The sequence below is a fragment of the Protomyctophum parallelum genome (assembly GCF_964188405.1).
Source record: "Protomyctophum parallelum genome assembly, chromosome: 4".
In the NCBI taxonomy this organism is placed as follows: Eukaryota; Metazoa; Chordata; class Actinopteri; order Myctophiformes; family Myctophidae; genus Protomyctophum; species Protomyctophum parallelum.
The window spans coordinates 9,943,171-9,963,599 of NC_139700.1; the positions used below are offsets into that span (position 1 = coordinate 9,943,171).

The 20,429-nt window shown below is 42.8% G+C and overlaps 1 protein-coding gene across 1 annotated transcript in view; it reads right to left on the minus strand.

The window, feature by feature from the left end:
- Positions 1-663: 663 nt before the first annotated feature.
- cep290 (centrosomal protein 290) overlaps positions 664-20,429 on the minus strand; it is a 51,828-nt gene continuing 32,062 nt past the window's right edge. Inside the window, exons 32-52 of the mRNA XM_083763145.1 lie at positions 19,794-19,901; positions 19,224-19,358; positions 16,890-17,159; positions 15,563-15,670; positions 14,911-15,110; positions 13,383-13,596; positions 11,650-11,787; positions 10,432-10,653; positions 9,720-9,851; positions 9,454-9,596; positions 9,186-9,341; positions 8,910-9,033; positions 6,649-6,783; positions 5,772-5,858; positions 5,469-5,633; positions 5,233-5,355; positions 4,667-4,836; positions 3,705-3,846; positions 3,178-3,251; positions 1,618-1,709; positions 664-914 (exon numbers count right to left, since the gene is read on the minus strand). Of these exons, the coding sequence (XP_083619271.1) occupies positions 670-914; positions 1,618-1,709; positions 3,178-3,251; positions 3,705-3,846; positions 4,667-4,836; positions 5,233-5,355; positions 5,469-5,633; positions 5,772-5,858; positions 6,649-6,783; positions 8,910-9,033; positions 9,186-9,341; positions 9,454-9,596; positions 9,720-9,851; positions 10,432-10,653; positions 11,650-11,787; positions 13,383-13,596; positions 14,911-15,110; positions 15,563-15,670; positions 16,890-17,159; positions 19,224-19,358; positions 19,794-19,901 (3,183 nt within the window). The 3' untranslated portion in view covers positions 664-669. The remainder of the gene's footprint in view (positions 915-1,617; positions 1,710-3,177; positions 3,252-3,704; positions 3,847-4,666; positions 4,837-5,232; positions 5,356-5,468; positions 5,634-5,771; positions 5,859-6,648; positions 6,784-8,909; positions 9,034-9,185; positions 9,342-9,453; positions 9,597-9,719; positions 9,852-10,431; positions 10,654-11,649; positions 11,788-13,382; positions 13,597-14,910; positions 15,111-15,562; positions 15,671-16,889; positions 17,160-19,223; positions 19,359-19,793; positions 19,902-20,429) is intronic.

Sequence of the window (20,429 nt, forward strand, 5' to 3'; positions counted from 1 at the left end):
GTGACCAAATGGCTGAACTTTAAATTACAAAGACATGTTGCATAAAAGATATTGTAAATATGGAATTCCAGATGTTATATTTGTAGGTGGACAATGAATAAACGGGAATGTAAAGAGATTTGTTTTATATACATAAATATTTAAAAAGACAGACAGAAGGTTGCATGAAATTGTTTTATTGGCATACAATAGCAGGAATCTCATAATGTAAATATATCCTTTAAAAAAAAAGTGTCTACCTCGCCTGAACTTGGTATAAAAGCAGCTGCCTTTGAGAAGAAGTAAGCATTACATTCTTTATGATCTAAGTCACAGCTACATGGATCCAATATTAATGCACTAACGCTCATATTCAGTGAACCCTCAATTAGAAAATAATTGGGATCACAAACCTTTTATAGTACATTTTTTAGAATAATAATAAATAAAATAGGGCTGGTTACCTACCGAGGCATTGATCATGAGCCACAGTCACAATTTAAAAAAATATTCTAAATCCTCCAGTTTTCTGAAATAAATATTTTCACGATTTTTCAAAAATAGCAGACCTACAAGCTCATAGCGCGCCACCGAGTGGTGCGCTATGAGCTTGTAGATCTGCTATTTTTCAATAGCTAAAGCATAACACAATGCTAACACCAAAAGGGGTTCCCGCCGAAAAGATAGTCGTTAAGTGATTGACACCCTGGGGATATCAGCCGCCACACCAAACCGTTCACACACTTTTTTCAGTCGCTCCTCCAGCAGGATGTTTTTCTTCACCTCCAAATTGTAGTTGAACTTTAGGTCTTCGATCTCCTCAAAAAAGGTGGGGTCGAAGTTCTCGAGTTCCTTCTTTAGCCTTTTGACCTCCGCTTGTAACTGCGCGTTCTCTCTCTTGGATGAATTCAGAACGGTTTTAAGTTCAGCGTAACCTGAGAATCCAGAGCAGTATGATGTCACAGATGATTCTTTTACCAGTCGCTTATGTTAAGAATGGCAGTTTGATGAAGAGGTTTTTATTATGTGGGTGATGATTGGAGCTATAGAGATGGCAGTCTCTCTGAGGAATTTGGAGGGAATATTGTCATGGCCAGTGGGGTTGAAGGGCACTCAGGGCTCCATTTTCGTCACCTCTAAAACCCCTTATCCCTAAATTTCTTTGCCTTTTTTACTATTTTGAAAAACATTTTTGAATAGTTCAACTAGCCAATCTACATTGACACGTTGTGAGCTTGTATACTGGCCATTTTAACTATTCAAAAATGTTTAGCAAAATAGTAAAAAAAAAGGCAAAGAAGTTTAGGGATAAGGGCTTTAGCAGTGACGAAAATGGAGCCCCTTAGTCTTTTAAGAAGGAGATGGTTGCTTCAAGAGGCTGGCCCTCAATCTATGTTTAAAGTTACAGAGTGAAGATGAGGAGTTGGCAATAAGTATGTGTGAATTCCAGAGTAAAGAACCTCTGACTTTAATGGAGAACTGGCTAAGAGTGGTACGGCTGAAGGGAGGATGAATATTGTCAGATTGGGTGCTTTGCTTTACATCAAAGCGCCCAGAGTGGGAGGGCAGTTTGTTAACCAGCGTAATTGCATACATCAACGAAAAGTACACTAAAACACAGCAAAATGGCAACCTCACCTGATTGAGAGGACGTTTCTCCATGTTCAATGTGATTGCTAAGCCTCTGTTTGAGTTCCAGTTTCTCCTTCTCCAGCTTACGGTTGGCCAATCTTCAGATACAAAATGGAATTGTTAATATATCTATTACCATATGCAAATTCATTATTTAAATGGTGCACTGCAGAGGCAGGAAAAGTACATGAAAATAATGTGGGAAGCCAGAGTGAAATGCTAGCCGGTTTGTCCATCAGTCACTTTTGCAAGTAAACGCCACCATAAAGCCTAAACATACTCCTCGAAAGAATGCTGATGTGGACACGCAAAATAGTTTTCACGTGCTGTGTTCTGTAATGTGTCACCTCAAAACTGGAACACCATACATACAAGCATGACTTACTTGGAGCAATTAATTAAGGGTTGCAGCCAAGCAAGTAAGCAACAATAGAATGAAGCGGTTTTCTTGTTCTGCTTGGTCTTTCATAATATACTGTAGGTTATAGTTTCAAATGTAACTATTACTAATTATTACCTCCACGGGCACATATTGAGTATGTCATGTTGACTGCTGATTCATTTGTATTATAGTTGGTTTTATATTGATTCCTTTTGATGTGTGCATGCATGCTTTTCTTTATTTAATTTTGAATTACAAGTTGCAGTGTTTTGGAAGCCAGTCTATAGACAAATTCACAGAGGCTTGCCTGGGTGCGGCCATTACTGAGGTCTACCATTAAGCGCAGCAGCACTGATTAGCTACACCTGGTCTACGGAGCACCTGCTCCATGGATTACCCCTCAGTAATGGGCGCGCCCAGGGCACCCCTCTGTGAATTCGTCTATATTGGTGGTGGCAGCAGGTCTGCAAGGTAGACAAATAAGTTGAACAGGTGCAGGGCATGAGCTAGCGATGTAAAGGCTCTCCCTGTTTAAATTGGAGAGAGGCAGTTTTGCCCTAGACACGGTGACGCACAGAGAGGACTACAGCAAGGACCTGGATTTGAGAAGGAACCAAATGGACCCACACTGGAAAGTAAGTACAAATACTCATGAACAAGACACTTTAATCTGCTATTGGATTTTAATCACTGGAACTTGTGGATGTGCATATTTTGCATCTTGCAGTGCTTTTAATGACTTAACCCTGGACGGCTCAGTCCTTTTTCATTTAATTGAATATTTATTGCATTCCCCTCCTAGGCCCCTGCTCCATTATTCCACTGCTTTGTTATATAATGGAATAAAATAACAGACTTTGGACTCACTGTGTGGATTTGTGTGGTCTCCCTGTGGCCACATCTTAGAACTGAATTTGATTGTTGACACTACTGTGTATTTTTTTGATTGATATATATTTAACAGTTTGCAGAATTACAGTACTCAATACAAAGACTGTTAACTGTGAGTGGACGACCCAATTAAGCATTACACTTGTTTACAAGTGGCTGGGAAAGGTTGTGCCGCATTTGCGTTTGCTTACTTGAGTGGAGTATATGTTTCAGGCTTTAGTAGTATTCACTTTAACAAACTATGGGAACAATTTTCATCCCCACATGTTTGTCAGCACATAGAACAGTGTTACCGTAGTGCCTGGAGCTCAGTAGTTTGGCCTGGTTCTCTCATTTCCCTGATAGTGGGTTTCTTCAACATCTCAACCTGGAGAATGTAAACAACACAAACACATGATTGTGAGCTTGTAGAATAGCTATTTTCGCACAACACTGTCCTATTAATTAGAGGTGGGGCGATTCACGTACCTCCCAATACGATATCGATACCTAGGGACGGGTGCCGATTCAATTTATATTGCGATTCTTAATTATAATGCTGATTAAATTAAATTTAAAACAATTCTAAACAATATAAGTATATAAGTTCAATCATAGAACAGTTTAAAACAATATAGACCATTAAAAGTAGCATTGACTTCAATGCAGCCAGATAACGTCAATCAGTATTTCTGACATAAAATATATTCTATATATATATATATTTTTTTTTTTATATCGTGGAATTAAAAACGTGATTAAACTAACGTTGCTGTGTAGTGTGGTTGATCAACAAGACGAGAAAGGCAAAATCACTAGACTATATAAAGTAAGGTTGTACCTGATCTTCAAGCTGATGCACAGTCTTAAGAGTTCTCTCCTCCCTGTCGCTGACATCCTTAAGCTGTTGTTTGAGCTCCGAGACGCTGGACGTCTTCTGGGAGAGCTCCTTCTCTAGTTCCCTCATCTTGTTCTCAAACATCCTGAGGACCAGCAAACATGGCTGATTTACACCCTTTTATAATGTAACAACTAAACATCCTGAGGACCAGCAAACATGGCTGATTTACACCCTTTTATAATGTAACGACTAACAAGAAGACATATTTGGAACAATGGATTATGTCACATCCTGTGGATTTGGTAATTTTTTTAATATAGCGCTTTTATCCAAAACGCTTTACATAGATTGTGAATTACATTCACCCATTCATACACCGAAGGCAGAGGAAACCATGCAAGGTTTCAACACATCGGGAGCAATTAGGGGTTCAGAGTCTTGCTCAAGGAACTCTGGGGTAGCCTGGGATCGAACTGGGTACTCCTAAGCCACTGCCGCAGTGCCACCCCATGTGTTTTATGTTTCAATTTTGCAAAGTCATGAGGTCATGTTTTCACCGGTCAGTCAATAAGTTATTTAAAGCAGCAGTTGAGGTCTTGGGGAGCAGGAATTTGCACAAAACCTGCTGAAAAGGTTGGAGCTGATTTACAATTTGCCAAAGGTGGTTGTATGCAGTAGGCATGACACCAAATGCACAGAGCGGATTTGGGCGGAAACCCCTTTTGGTGTTAGCATCATGTTATGCTTTAGCTATTGAAAAATAGCAGATCTACAAGCTCATAGCGCGCCACTGAGTGGCGCGCTACGAGCTTGTGGGTCTGCTATTTTTGAAAAATTTAAGAACCACTGACATAAACATAGCTTTTCCAGAAAACTGTCGGGATGTAGAAGACATTTTTAGAATCTGATCTCAGGTCAAAATGGGTTAACATTAACACCACAGTACTCTGAGACTGGCTGACCTTGTTACAATAGATGCCTTCAACGTCTTGCTGTCGCCCCCCTCTGGGATGGAACGGGAATAGGCAGCATGTAACCTCTGCTTGGTCTCTTCCAGCTCCGCCTCTAGCCTCTCATTGGTCACCTCCAGGCTGGTCCTTTTCACCTTCAACCTCTCTGAAGCTTCCATTTCCTGTAGAAAAAAGGAAAAGAACTTAAGGGTGCGTTCGGAAATGCGCCCTGAACGCACTGGTGTGCTCTCTTGTCGTTTGTTTATTCAGTGCACTCTGTTTCGTTGTCGTGTGAAAATCCAGTGCGCTGCACACCGGCTGTGCAGAGTGCCCTCACTGAGCGACCCTACCCTGAAGCTGGGGTTGTCGGTGTTAATGCGTCACAGCTGTGGTCGTTCGTAAATAAGGCACACTGAACGCACTCTGTGACGTTCACCGCCCACCACACTCGACAAACTGACCACATTCCCGGTGCGCATTTCCGAACGCACCCTATGTGATCCATGAAAATGAGGGGAAACAAAAATGGAATGGAAATATGAATGAATATATTGGCTACCCAATAGTATTTTACTTGCCCTTTTAATCTCCCGTCGTAAGCGTTCGTTCTCCATTGAAATCCTCTCCATTCCTTTGGTTTTGGATTCAAGGCTGGAGTTCTCCTCTGCTTCAGTTTGCTTCTTCAGTCTTTCATGGTCAGTCTTAAGGGGACATACAGTACGGACAAAAGTTGGACGTTGGTGAGAGAGTAGAAATATCTAATAATCTTGTGTTACAGACAGACCAATTATATGGAATATGTTTCGGTGTTAACCTTGAGTTTGTCATGTTCCTGCTGAAGGGTGGAGAACCTTTCCTCGAAGCCAGTCAAAGAGGCTTTCTTCAGCATCTCGTTCTCCCGCTGCACCCTGTCCACCACCTTCTTCATCAGACCGATGACCTTCTCAAGTTCAGGTGCGGTTTTACCGCTGTGACCATCCTGGACGGAAAAGGGTTAAATGTGAGGTCGATCTAGAATCAAGAGTGGGGCGTTTTCTTATGTTTGTGTTTTCTATCTGTGACAGGCCTCGACAGGCGAGGGGTTAAAACAAAAGTTTACAGTGCAGAGTCAACATACTCCGCGTATGAGGGACAGTCTTTTCTCCACCTCCACCTTCTCCTTTTTCAAAGCGCTGCACATCTCTCTGAGGTGCGATACTTGATCCTGTCAAAGAACACAATGTACAAGAATTAAATACACCTATAAACATCTCCACACACTCACATCATACATCCCAATGCACAACCTTTTGACACACACCCATCATAATTCTATATGATTCATTGATTCTTTATTTGAAGGCATAGAACAAACTGCTAGCACTACTGTCTGACACTACCACCTATCAACATCTCCACACACTCACATCATACGTTCCAATGCACAACGTTTTGCGCCTCATACAGTTCTTCTTAGATCATCCGACAAAGGTCTCCTCAATATAAAATGGATAAACTCTAAATCAGGCTATGGTGCTTTTAATCATTATGGTCCTACTCTGTCTGGAATTCTCTACCTATTGATTTAAGATTTGTGACCTCATTGTCTTTGTTTAAAAGCAAACTAAAAACGTACCTATTTTCACTAGCTTTAAGCTAGATTGTGAAATGTGTTATTTTAAATTACTCTTTGTATTTTAATCATATGTAATTATCTTGTTTGTATTATTGATTTTTGTACTCTTATTATTATTATTATATATGTATTGTATTTAATTGAAGCACATTGAGTCCTCGCTTGTCGTGTGAAATGTGCTACACAAATACACTTGACTTGACTGCTCTAGTCTAAGCAATCTTAGAGTATACACTGTAATGTTATGTGTATATCCCATTTATGCTGTTCATCAAAGGCTATACAAAATGCTAAATACTGTAGGCTACAACATTTGCAAAATATTGTACAGTGGAGAGAGAGTGACTTCATTGTACTGTATGTGCATAACTCTTTGCACCTTTAGCCTGGGCACGTCTTTGTTTGTCTGCTCCAGCTGAAAGCGGAGCTCCAGGTTCTCAGAGGAAAGCCTGAGGTTCTCTCTCCAGAGCTCCTGGTCTTTCTGTGACGGGGTGACCGTGCCTCGCCCCGACGTCTAGAGGATGGCAGGGAGAAGAAGGTTATGTACAGCATGCATTACCGGTAAAATGAAGCCTTCAGTCAAGAATAATGGTTTAATGTCATATCATCAAAAGACCAAATTAAAGTACGGTAGTGTGTCGTCGAAGCTACAGGTTGTATACTTAAAGTGTCCAAATGATTTGGACTGGGTTTATAATTTATAAAAGATTCAATCGATTCATTAATTCTTTATCTGAAGGCTTCAGTTGATGAACGGGAGGGGAAAGGTTATACCAACGACGACAACGATAGTGCCACAAACTGCAGGAAGGAGTACACACAAAACCAATCACAGCTGTTGGATGTGGAACGATCAGCTAGCACTACTGTCTGACACTACCACCTCCACGGATAACGGCGGTGAACGCCTTGAGAGTACCTTCGACTGGCTAGGAGGTTTTGATTTTCTCTTTTGCACACAAGCCTTGGTAAAGACCGTAGAAAGTCTTTCTGTAATTCCAACTCTCTCTGGGATCAAGGCCATGTCAGGTTCCGCCACAATTACTTTATCGGGGTCTTCATTTAAGATGGCACTGGGGTCCACATCCAGCTCAGGTAAGTTTTGGGCTTCATCTCTCAGCTCCACCTTTTCCTCAGCCTCTGGTGGGCTGTTTGTCCCATCTCCCACAGCATCATTTGGATCTCTACCTCCCGGCTCTTCTGGAGTCACCTCTGTTTCGTTGCCCGTCACTTTGACTTGTTCTGGAGATGAAGCACCTAATTCTTTTGGGTCCTGCAGTCCACCACCTCTCTCCACCGGAGCATGTTGTTGTGGATTCACCTCCATTTCACTGTCGGTCACCTCGACTTGCTCTGGAGACGATGTGCCTGATTCCTTTGGGTCCTGCAGTCCCTTCCCCACAGCATCTTCTATACTCTGTTGCTCAGCACAGTCTGAATCGGGGTCTCCCTCATCTCTTGCATCTACAAGTTCACTATATTCTGTGCTACAGCTGTTTGTCTCGTATGCTTCGCTTGTCTTTGAGGTTTCTGTTGAGCTCAGTGCTTGTTCCTCCGCCATCATTTGTCCAAAGATGTCATGAGTTTCCTTATGCTTTTGCTTTACCGCCCTCTGCATGCCAGAGTGGTCTACAATCACTGAGCGACGGTTCATGATAAACCAGGGCTCTGCGTTCCCTTTCCCAGGTTTATCCTCAACATCAAAGGTAGCAGAGTGAATCCCCCTCCAAGAGGAGCGTTCCTTCTTCATATAGTATAGAATGGAAATAAGTCCAGCGAGAAATGAGAGACATTGAAAAGAGAGGTGGAGAAAGAAGAACTTAAGAGAGAGAAACCGTTTTGGTGCCAATAGAACAAATTGCATTAGAAAATTCTATTCATAATTTGTTACAGCTCACTTATAGCCTAGTAGTCTACTAGAAAATTCTGACAACAAACATGCTAAAAACAAGGTTATTTCCAAGTATCATAACTGGTCTGTTTTTAATTTGGGCATTGAGAGAAACATATACTGTACTGCAGAATGAAAAGACCACAATTTAAGCTACATTGCTGTATTTTGTGTCCAGGTTTGGACATTACCACAATACCACATACAGTTTACTGTATGATGAAGCTTTTGTATGGACTGGTTGATATATCTATCCAACCTTTGTTCAGAGGGGGATGCACGCGCAGATCCGACACACCAAAAGATCTGACATGCGGGAACAACGGTCGGACATGCGCTGCTCCGTGCTTGCGGTTAGGGTTTAAGGTAGGTTGTCGGTATAATGACACTCGGACCAATAGTATGTCGGAACTAAAGCCTGTATCCGTTCAGAGGTTGTGGTAGGAAGTGGCTGGCAGATTTTGTACACCACCACCATGTAAATGAAAACATTGGTGTCCTGTCCAGATTGTGTCTATATGAAGTTAGACACCTATGCTTTCTATGGCATAGGCAGTTCCCGGTAGGATCCGCCAGGAGAATGTGTGTGTGTACGTGTGTGCGTCAATTTAACAAAGGTGCAGACGATCAGAAATCAGCAGAGAGTGATCAACGTTTGCGCTACTGTATGCCGAATTGAAGTGGACTCGACTTTTTTCTCCCTGGAAATGATGAAGTGAACAGTGAAACTGATATTATACAGGACTTACAGAAGGTCTAGACGGTTCCTCTTTTGCCATCAGGCTCTCCAGAGAGTAGAGTCTCTCCTCAAGAAAATGGTTTCTTAGGGTCAGGTCCTCCATGACAGCATCTCGAGGCAAGGCCTGCTGTTGCCTGTAAGTGCAATAAGGGAATAGGTTAGCGTTACCGTAGTTCTTCTCACCACTGTTACTTGTCGGGAAATGGAAAAATCACTTGTGTTCCAATGGATCAATGTACTGTAGTTATTAGACTTAAGAAAAAAAAGTCGTCTTATCAGGACATACTTTATATTGCGTATTTGTGTCTCCAACTCTGCGTTCATTCGTCTCAGCTCGTCCATTTCTCTCTGGGCTTCAGCTGACCTCTCCCCCACCACCTGGTCTGCAGTCACCCCACGACGACTCTGCTTCTTCTGCAAGGCCACCTTCTCCTGCTCTAGTCTGCACAGAGCCAAAGTGAAAAGAGACAGATTAAAAGAGCTTTAACCACTCATGACACAGAGACCTGATCTTCAGATACAGTGTATAAGACCCTGGGGGGGTCTTTGAGTACCTGGCATAGAGGTCTTTGAGAGTGGCGAGCCTCTTAGAAAGACCGTCGGCCTCCCTCTCCTTTTCCTTCAACTCATTCCGCATCTTCTCCATCTTGGTCTGCCATTTCTTGCCCTCTTCCCATCGCACAACATCTTCTTTTGACTGGGAGTTGGAATAAAATTACGTAACTCTTGACTACAACATGTAAAAAAATTAAGATTTCACATTGTGAGTAGACGGTTCTAATGTAAATAACATGAAGATGCAGATATTAATTAGGTATACCTTGTCATCTTTGACACTCTTCTGTTCTGACGGCTCAGACAGAGCATTCGTCACGAGTTCAGCCTCCAACTTCCTGATTTTCTTCTGCAGAGTCTCTACTGTGGGTGCCTTACCGTCAAGCTCTGATTGTTTCTGCGTGCAAAAGTACAGATAAGCCAGTTTTATACTTAATCGAACAATGGTGTTGCGTGGCGGAAACAGCCGATCTACAAGCTCGAACAAGCCGGTAGATTTACCATTTTGCAGCACGCTATTGTACGTATATATGAAGTAATAAGCAATCGTTCGATTATAACGAACGGTTAAGCATTTTTAGAAGCATCTGACTTTTTGTGATATTCACAGTTTGGAAAGGCATGCCATTTTTGACAGTAGTGGTTTTTAACCGTTTGACCACCAGTATTAATTAATCTATTTATCACGCATTGCCAAGGTTTTTCCCCTTTCAACCTTATTTTGAAGAGCCAAATATCCATAACCGGGTGTCACGATGACATAATGCTGTGTGTGGTGTCTTGACTGGTTGTTGTTCTCTCGTTAAACATAAATCATAAAAACCCGACTGCGAGTATCACAGCACCTGCTGTCGGCCGTTGAAAAACCTTGTTTTCACCAGAAACGACATTCAGTGCCAGTTCTCATGCATGTCTTTCCCAGGCGTTTTTTGTTTCTCCTTTGAAAACAAAACTTCCGAGGCTAGAGTGACCCTAACCTGCAGGCCACCGCTGAGCCTCTTGATTCGCTGTTTGAGCTCCTGGGTCTCCTTCTCCCTCTCCTCCTTCTCCGCCTGCAGTCGGCTCTGGGCTTTCTGACTCCGCTGGAGGTCCTGATTTAGGACCTCCACCTCCTCCTTGAGGGCCGTCTCCCTGCCCCGGGCTGCTCTGGCAGACTCTTTGGCAGCGTGGAGTTCCTCGTTAAGCTCCTGCACACGGACCTGTAGAGAGGAGACAGATCTCCTGTTACGTTGGTACGTTTGTGAGCTTTTCCGCCATTAGGCCCCACAGACGAGGAATATGATTTAATTGGCGTTAGTGCACACACACATCACTCAGAAACATCTGACACCTGACCTACAATAACACTTCCCGATGCGTTCTGTTCACACTTTTTGGAAGATCTCCACCGGACGTTGGACGAACGCAGTGTTTGAAGTTATCTCACTCATGATGTTTACCATGTGTCATATTTAAACCCAACAGTAAAACAGAGCATATATGATATATCATGTTAGTCTTAGTCCAACTGTTTTATTGTAGGCCTGCTGCCAAGGTTTTGAGTACACAATGTTTGGGAAAATGAGAAAAGATATCCCCTATAATTGAACTTTCACCTATCCTCGCAAAACATATAAAACAGTTCATCAGCATGTTTTCTAAAGCTGTTATTTATTTTTTTCCGCCATTAGGCCCCCCCGTCATGAACGCGTGATTATGAATCCCACCAACGTTCTAGGTTAGACCCGCCTTACAATGTGTCTGATTGGCTCCCGGGCAGGCCTACTGAGCTTAGGGTTAAGATTAGGTTTAGTTTTACTGAGGTTAGGTTTAGGGTTACGTTTAGGCTAGACTAGAGCCATTGAAAGGAGAGTTGAGGCCAATGAGGGGGCAGAAAACAGCCCAGTCACGTGGTTCATGTAACTCTATAGCCAATAGATTCCAATGCATTCCGTAAACTTCCGGTTTGGACATGGGGGTGAACAAAAAGCCTTTATTATGATCATCCATTTAACTATCTTAAAATCAATATACTGTACTTGGTCCCCTGCAGTCTTGTCTGTACAGAAAATAACCGATCTACAAGCCAATCTAAGAGACTTTGAGTACTTAAAAGCGCTATATTAATTGCATGTATTATTCTTATTCTAGACGTAGGGCAAACGACACGGCACGTGGGACAGCAGGTGGAGGATTTACGGTATGAGTTTCCTTACCTTGAGGTCTTTGGTGTGCTTATCTATGAGCACTTGGACGTTGAGGCTCTCTTCTCTCTGTGCAGCGCCGGTGATTATTTGCTGTTCAGCGTGAGCCGTCATCTCAGCTCTGAGCTCTAACAGCGCCTTACTGAGAGCCTGAGGGTCACAGACACAGACAGACGTAAGAACTTACTGAGAGCCTGAGGGTCACAGACACACAGACAACACCATCTGAGCATCTGACACACGTTATTGCCATATATATAAGAACAAGCAAGGGATACAATTTGGCATTGGTGCAGAGTGCAGACAGACACAAAAAAACACAGAATGGTGTCCACGTTGATCTACAGGGAATGAAATGTCCACTTGTGCTGGAATGAATAAGTCTTGAGCATTTTAGTGTGTGTGGGTGATATTTTCCCCACACTTCGTCAATATACATGTGTCTAGACTGAGCCTGTTAGCGTGCAAGTCTCTTTTAGACCCATGCATTCGGGTCTCACACAGGGAAGATGAAAGGGTCCTACTGTAGAGTAGACGAGACAGAGATGTACACAGCATTGGCGATGAAGGAGACAGCTGTTGACTGTTTATAGCTGTGCAATTCATATAAGTCATGTTATCCCTAAGATGCAGCCCAGAAAAATAAAACCCTAATGATATATTATTGATTTTCTTTTCCAAGTTCATGCAAGTGAGCATTGGGTCTTCCCTTCCCACCCGTGGAACATCAATGTGTGTATGACGGAGGACGTGTTATCCGTTAGATGGCTACAAACGTCAAAAAGGGCGCAGATCTATGACACATTCATTACTGCATTCACAAGATATGTAAGAACAGACGAGGAATATGATTTAATTGGCGTTAGTGCACACACACATCACTCAGAAACATCTGACACCTGACCTACAATAACACTTCCCGATGCGTTCCGTTTACACTTTTTGGAAGATCTCCACCGGACGTTGGACGAACGCAGTGTTTGAAGTTATCTCACTCATGATGTTTACCATGTGTCATATTTAAACCCAACAGTAAAACAAAGCATATATGATATATCATGTTAGTCTTAGTCCAACTGTTTTATTGTAGGCCTGCTGCCAAGGTTTTGAGTACACAATGTTTGGGAAAATGAGAAAAGATATCCCCTATAATTGAACTTTCACCTATCCTCGCAAAACATATAAAACAGTTCATCAGCATGTTTTCTAAAGCTGTTATTTATCAGAGTCAAAGCATACAGTATTATTTGTTAGGTCTGCTGTAGCCTGGAATATGGGGCAGGTTTATCACCAGAGGCCTTTTTTAATGTATTCATCTGCCCTTTGGAAAAGCACAGAGATTCCAGACCAATATCTATGCAGTGATACTAGTCTGGCCATGCCTCTGTGCTGTAACTTTGAACCTCACATTCCTTATGATTGGTCGACAAGCCTTATGATCTTGACAAGCTCATCCAAATGCCATCAAATAAAACCATTTTGACCTGAGATCAGATTCTAAAAATGTCTTCTACATCCTGACAGTTATCTGAAAAAGCTATGTTTCTATGTCAGCCGTTCTTCGATTTTTTCAAAAATAGCAGACCTACAAGCTCGTAGCGCGCCACTCGGTGGCGCGCTATGAGCTTGTAGATCTGCTATTTTTGCAATAGCTAAAGCATAACATAATGCTAACACCAAAAGGGGTTCCCGCCCCAAAATGGGTTTACCTCAAGCCAACAACACAATAAAAAGAATGGTCAAACCTTGAGCTGCTTCTCTTTCTGGTTGAGCTGTGCCTTCAGTCTCTCCACCAGGTTCTTCATGGTGTTGCTGGGGGAGCGCGTGTTGGCGTCCTTCTGCGCCTCCAGCTCCACGCGGAGATACTGCAGCTCCTTCTCCATCTGGGCCCTCTGGGTCTGCTGCTCGTCCACCTCCCCGGACAGAGCCTTCACCTGGGCCACGTGGCGCTCCTCTAGCCTGCAACACATCATCATCATCAGCTCTCTGTTCACTTTTCTCTTGCCATCTACGTCATACATGGGCAACTGGCAGCCCGGGGGCCACATGCGGCCCCCACCTTCACTTAATGCGGCCCTCAGGTTAATATCAGAATACAGATATACAGTATTATTGATTTCAGCTGTTACAATTCCAAACATGACCTGCTTTTGTATGTCCAATGTGTTTGGATTTAGTTCATAAAGTTAACATAATAACAAAATTAATTTGAAATTAAATAAAAGGGTTATTTTTCAGGATTCCAATAAAATAAATGGCCACATTTTTTCAGGATTTCAATTCAAATATAGCTAAAATAGCTGATCTACAAGCTCAAAACGCGTCGCACCGCGAGTCCGTGACACATTTTGAGCTTGTAGATCGTCTATTTTTGCTACGACAGTAATATGCAACCTGGCCCTCTGGAGTGAGTGTGTAAATATAGTGGCCCTCTGGAGTGAGTGTGTAAATATAGTGGCCCTCTGGAGTGAGTGTGGAAATATAGTGGCCCTCTCGAGTGAGTGTGGAAATATAGTAGCCCTCTCCAGTGTCAAAGTTGCCCACCTCTGATCTATGTTCATAAGCGTTGAAGTGAATGACTGGCATAGACGCAGTCAAAGTTTTTGGACACTAGATGGCAGTAAAGGATGTTCGAGCTTTCTGCACCTGGCAGTTATGACATTCTTGTTTGTTAATTTATATTTGTTTGTGCTTGACTACAATGTTAAGAATGTTATTTAGATAGCATAATTTGTTTAGACAGGTTTGTGATTTTCCTGGTGTTATTGGCAATATTTTGTCTTCATTTGGGGTCGTGTAGTTTGATGCAGATCTTTCAAACTCATCCCAGATCCCAGATTATCCCCCCGGGTTATTTAAATGTGAAATGAAAGTTTTTGAAAAGATATCACAGAACGGCAATGCTTAATCGAAGACCTTCTCACACACACACTGCCTATACCCTCATACTTCCACCAAAATATAAAGACATACTCGCTTCAATGACAATCATCATCATCATATCATATCATACTATAATTCAGTCAATGTCTGCCAGAAACACTGCCGTATCTCCTCACCGCCTGCACCAATCGCTCCCACTTTTCACACAGGCATTGACCATAATAATATGGAGGTCTTAACGAAGCCCCTTTTCCAATTTAACAAATTATAAATGAATAATGAATTTATTAGTGAATTAAAAATGAGAAAACGCACCCAGGGCGCAGTACCCCCACGGCAATATATCACGACGGGTATAAGGGCTAGCGTGAATAATAACAGTGGGCTCACTTTGCCCACTCCTGTGCGTGCTCCTTCTCCTGCATGGCGATGACGTCCCTCTGTCGGCCCAGCTCCGCCGTGGCGACGCTCAGCCGCTCAGCGAGGGACGACAGAGAGCTGTCCTGCTCCGCCACCGTCTGCTCCATCTCGGCCAGACGCTCTAGATGCTTCGAGGTCGTCACGCTGATGGAGGGCTTCTTCATCAGCTCCTGGACATTTTTTTTTTTTTTTTGTAAACTTTATTTTTACATTCCTTTTTCGTTCTTACATTTTTTCATTACATTACATTACATGTACAGTATAGCTCCTGGACATTTTGACAGTTGCACGTTACAGTAGTGAATACAGGAGTGTACAGGGTTTGATGAGGGCCCAGGTAGGGCCGGGCCTTAAGTTTCGGGCCTGTTGAGAACTCTAGTTTTCGCCGGCTGCCAGGTGACAGGTATCAGTCAACAGGGAGACATCGAAGAGGAAGGACGGATGGGGAAGGATCAACATATGGAATGTCAGAACAGGTCAGTCACGTGTCATCCCTGGTGATGTCACGTGATGTCATGAGGCATGACTATATATGGAGGCGTGGGGTGACGGGGGAAATGCTCGTTTTCATAGTAAATACTATTACACAGACTAAACAGACAACACTAGGACACAGACTGACCAGTGCGGTGCGTTTGAAGCGGTCCAGGGAGGTGTCCGTCTGCAGGTCAAGCTTCTGATGGAGCGCTCTCACCTCCTCCTCGTGTCTCCTGGTCATCTCCTCCTGGTCCTGGGATTGACCAGTGACAAGGTGTCAAGAGACGGAACAACATGTATACCGTGTCCTGCATACCTTTCCTCTCCCATTGCCCGTTGCATATAAACCGTTCATGTCACACACACATTATTATTATTATATGCTCTGAGGAAGGTGACCGAAGTGTGACTGAAACCTTGCTTATCCCATTTTGACCGAAGATCAGATTCTAAAAATGTCTTCTACATCCTGACAGTTTTCTGAAAAAGCTATGTTTCTATGTCAGTCGTTCTTCGATAAAAAAAAAATAGCAGACCTATTTCTTATAATTTTTATCCCACGATTTTGTAACCCATTTTTCACCCCTGTGTCAATCTGCTATTTTTCAATAGCTAAAGCATAACATAATGCCAACACCAAAAGAGGTTCCCGCCCCAAAATGGGTTAATAAATCCTTCATGTGCGTGTTATTAGATAAAATGGTGTCCAATCATATGCCAGACAAACATTACAGTACCACCAAACACTAAATAGCAACCAATTTCACTGATCTGTTGCCCGATCAAGTTAACGGGACATGATGATTTTGGCTAGCTATAACGTTCCATTACTAAGCGTACAACTGAGACGTCCTCCGTGTCTCTCTGAAACAGTGCAGATGGGCTGAAAGGTTTACCACAGTGATGTCACTTGACTACAAACTGTGTGAATGTGAAAACTACAACTCTTTCATCCTGTGACATGGTTGACCTTGTTCACTGTGTCTATGGAGAAATAGTGACGATGTCATCAGAATGTGAAAATGTGATTGATGTAATGGCCAGCATACGTAGGTCATATAGGCCTTCACATAGGCATTCACCAAGCAACAGCCTGCCTGGCTGTTGCTTGGTGAATGGTGCATTTATATAGCGCTTTTATCCAAAGCGCTTTACATAGATTACATTTCACACACACATTCATACACCGATGGCGGAGGAAACCATGCAAGGTACCAACCTGCTCATCGGGAGCAATTAGGGGTTCAGAGTCTTGCTCAAGGACAATTCGACACAAACTCTGGGGGAGCCCGGGTTCGAACAGGGAACCTCACGGTTTTCCGATCCAGCCACTCTACCCCTGAGCCACTGCATGCCACAAAATGTGGAAATATACAGAAAAGCAATTTTTCCTGTGGACACGGCTTGTATAGTAAATATCGCTGTTTCCATAGGCTTTTAATGCACAACGACAGCACGACTAGCCATCATACCTGTCTGGCTCGGCTCAGGAGGTTCTGGCATTTCTTGAGCACGTCCTCCTTCTGGTCTAGGCGTCCCTGCAGGTTGACGATGGTTTGATGTGCGACCTTGAGCTGGGCTGGGCTCTCCTTCTGCGCCTCCTCGTGGCTGGCGAGGTGGGCCAGGAGGCGCTCCCTGTCGGCGGACGCCGGGAGACGGAGACGCAGCTCGTTGATCACACGGTCCCTGGACATGACGTTCTGCTCTGCGTGCCACAGCGACGCCTCCTTCTCCTTCAGCTTCTGCAGGACGGAAGAGAGTTGGAACACGTTAAAGATAGGCATGTAACGATTCACTCAACTCACGATACGATTCCTATCACGATATGAGGTTCACGATACGGTTTTTCACGATATTAAAAAATATATATATTTTTAAATTTTATATAATTTATCTTCCCCCCTGAGATTGCAAAAAAAGTAGCATTACTTTTGACAGTGCAGAAACATAATTGCCCATTGTCGACCGTCATCACCTGGGCACAGACACACACAGCTTCCCTCTACAGTGCTCTACTACTGAAAGTGACTATCATTTCTCCCCAAAAGCACTTGAATATGATGGAATATGACTAAAGCTCACATTTCACATCACACCCTAGTCCCCCTAAAAAATAATATATATATAATAATAAATATTTTTTGAATCGATTCGAATCGATTCATATCAGGATTAATATCGATATATATCGATATACGATATATCGTTGCATGCCTAGAGTGCCGTGATCTTTGTACTGTATGTGTCAATGGAGTTAACATTACTCTAACAGACCCCCAGGTGTGGTTCGAATATTCAAATATGTCTTCCCTGTGTAATCTTTGGTTTCTTCTTGAAAGCTGAAAGCCTTTTTAGTCAAGGCCCAATAGAAAATACACCATTTTTGTGACATCATAACCCTATGCAATAATTATGAAAATACAGCAAAGAACCAAAACAAATACTGGTACACAATCGTTGAAAAGGGAATGGAAAAGGAGAGAAGAAAAAATTACAATAATGAAAACACTAAATGTACATGATTAATGGCATGACTGTAACCTCTGTGCCCAGAGTCACAAGCGTTTCTATTTATTTTTGTTAAACGTTTGATGTGCTTTCTTATTTTCTAAGAAGCCTTAATTGAGTTATTTTTCATGTTCATGATATGGCTGTGGTGCATGTTATTGTGATTGAGAAATCCCAGCTCAGACTAACCGGATTGAGTGATTGGCACTCACAATGTTTGTGGCACCTGCTGAGTGTGGCTCTGTCAGTCCAGGGTGAGAACACAGAGAGAGAGACAGGCTACTTTTGCAGGAGGATTATTTATTTACTTGCTTAAGTTGTTTCTGTTGGATCTCATTGGATGTACAGTACTAATACCACTGAAGATAACTTGTATTTCCATTGTGGATTACAACATTTCCCGGATCAAGGCTTTGGGTTTGTGACCAGACTTTGTAGAAGAGTTAAAGGTAAGTAAGTACAGTACTCACTGCATAGACTTGTGCAATTTGCTTTATTTTGGACATTTGAGTTTAGTTTATCCACAGTACCAAGACACCAATTGATTTACAGTAGACCTTTTGAGGACCGTTATATTTTATTTTGATGTGTTATTCAAAGACATATTTTGGACTGAGTTTGATTTTATAAAAGGCTTCTAAATCCTAACATCTTTCTGAAAAACCTATGTTTCTATGTCAGTGGTGCTCAACCTTTTTCATGTCAAGGACCCCCAGAATTATCTCTATTGGGCCACAGACCCCCATCTCAAAATATGTAGTTCCAGGGACCCCCCCAGAAGCAAATATTTTAGTTAAAAATGTCAAATGTAAAAATGTATGAAATATATATTCAATGATTTGCGCCACACACAGATTTTTCAAAAATAGCAGACCTTGTAGATTTGCTATTTTTCAATAGATAAAGTTTAAAATAATGATTAAAACACCAAAAGGGGTTCCCGCCCAGAATGGGTTAATACATTCAAGCTAAACGTTGTTATTGATTCTTTTAGTGATTTATTCAGAACTGACCCACCACCGTCCACCGCCCTCATTTTTGCTATAATTGGTACTTAATTTTTTAAGATTTGTTTTACGCCTTTATAGTAGTTTTACGCCTGATAGTTGAAGTGAAGATGGACAGGAAAGAGTGGAAGGGGAGAGACGTGCAGCAAAGGGTCGTCATGAACGAGACGCGAACACATGACGCGCTGCCAGGCCAGAGCCTATACGTTCTACGACGGACAGCATATTTAGATTATTAATCTGAACGAGTGACACCAGGGAGTGTCAAAGTGCAAACCCACGGTACTGTACCTCATCCAGGGTGTTACATGTAGCCTGCGTCTCCAGGATGGCGCGGGACTGTTCCTTGATTTTCCGCAGGGCAGACTCCAGCTGATGGGCCAGGGGCAGACTAGGGTCTGGCAGGGCACCGGCAGCCTCCTCACACTACAAGAAAAAGATACATTAAAAGGGGACATTTCACAGCTGGAAGAAACTGCACTCAATGTTAATACTATTTGTAGTAGATAACAGTAGCACAATTTGAAACTTGGACCCTATGACCAGAAAAACAATGTGTGTTTGACAAGGGTTTGACTGGATTCCTACAATGACCATGATGCTTTGCTGCACTGCTCCTCCTTGTGGAGAGGGGGAGGGCTGTCTTACTGAGACAGCATGTAGTCCAGGAAGATGGCGAGACCAATGCCTGTGACATCACAGGCATTTACTATACTATTGTGAGCCGTCAAAGCTGGTTGCAAAAGGCGTGAAGTGGCCCTCAAGATCAAAAGTATATACCGTATCTAGAGAAGGCGGTGCTAGATGGTCCAAAGGGAATGTACCAGGGAATGATCTTTACATCTGTAAGAAAATAGGCACCTTTTGGGCAGCGCCCAGAATTTCCTTCTGGTGCTTTTCATAGTGTTCCAGTTGGTGATCCAGGTCCACCTCTCGCTGATCCCAGGACAGCTGGCGCTCTTCATAAAGCTAAGGGAAAGACAAAGTGCATCTCTGAGTATCAGCAAAGAAAGATGTTTTGTTATCCCAATTTTCCCCATGCATGTGTAACGTAACCCCTGTCACTGCTGACGCCTACAGTTGTTCATGTGGGAGGGTGTAAACAAGCATGCGTGTCCTCTGATACACATGAAGTCGTCAATAGTTTAACCCATTTTGGACTGAGGTCGATTACAAAAAGGCTTCTAAATCCCCCCAAAAATCTGGAAAACCCATGTTTCGATGTCAGTTGTTCAACCTTTTCCAAGTCAAGGACCCCCAGAATGATCTCTATTGGGCCACGGACCCACGGTCCTCCATGTAGTTCAGGGACCCCCCCCCCAGAAGCTAATATTTTAGTTAAAAATGCTCGGTGGCGCGCTATGAGCTTGTAGATCTGCTATTTTTCAATAGCTAAAGTAGAACAGAATGCTTAAAACACCAAAAGGGGTTCCCGCCCAAAATGGATTAATGACAGTCAACAGTTTAACATGTTGTCCAACCTAGTCCTTTTCCCTG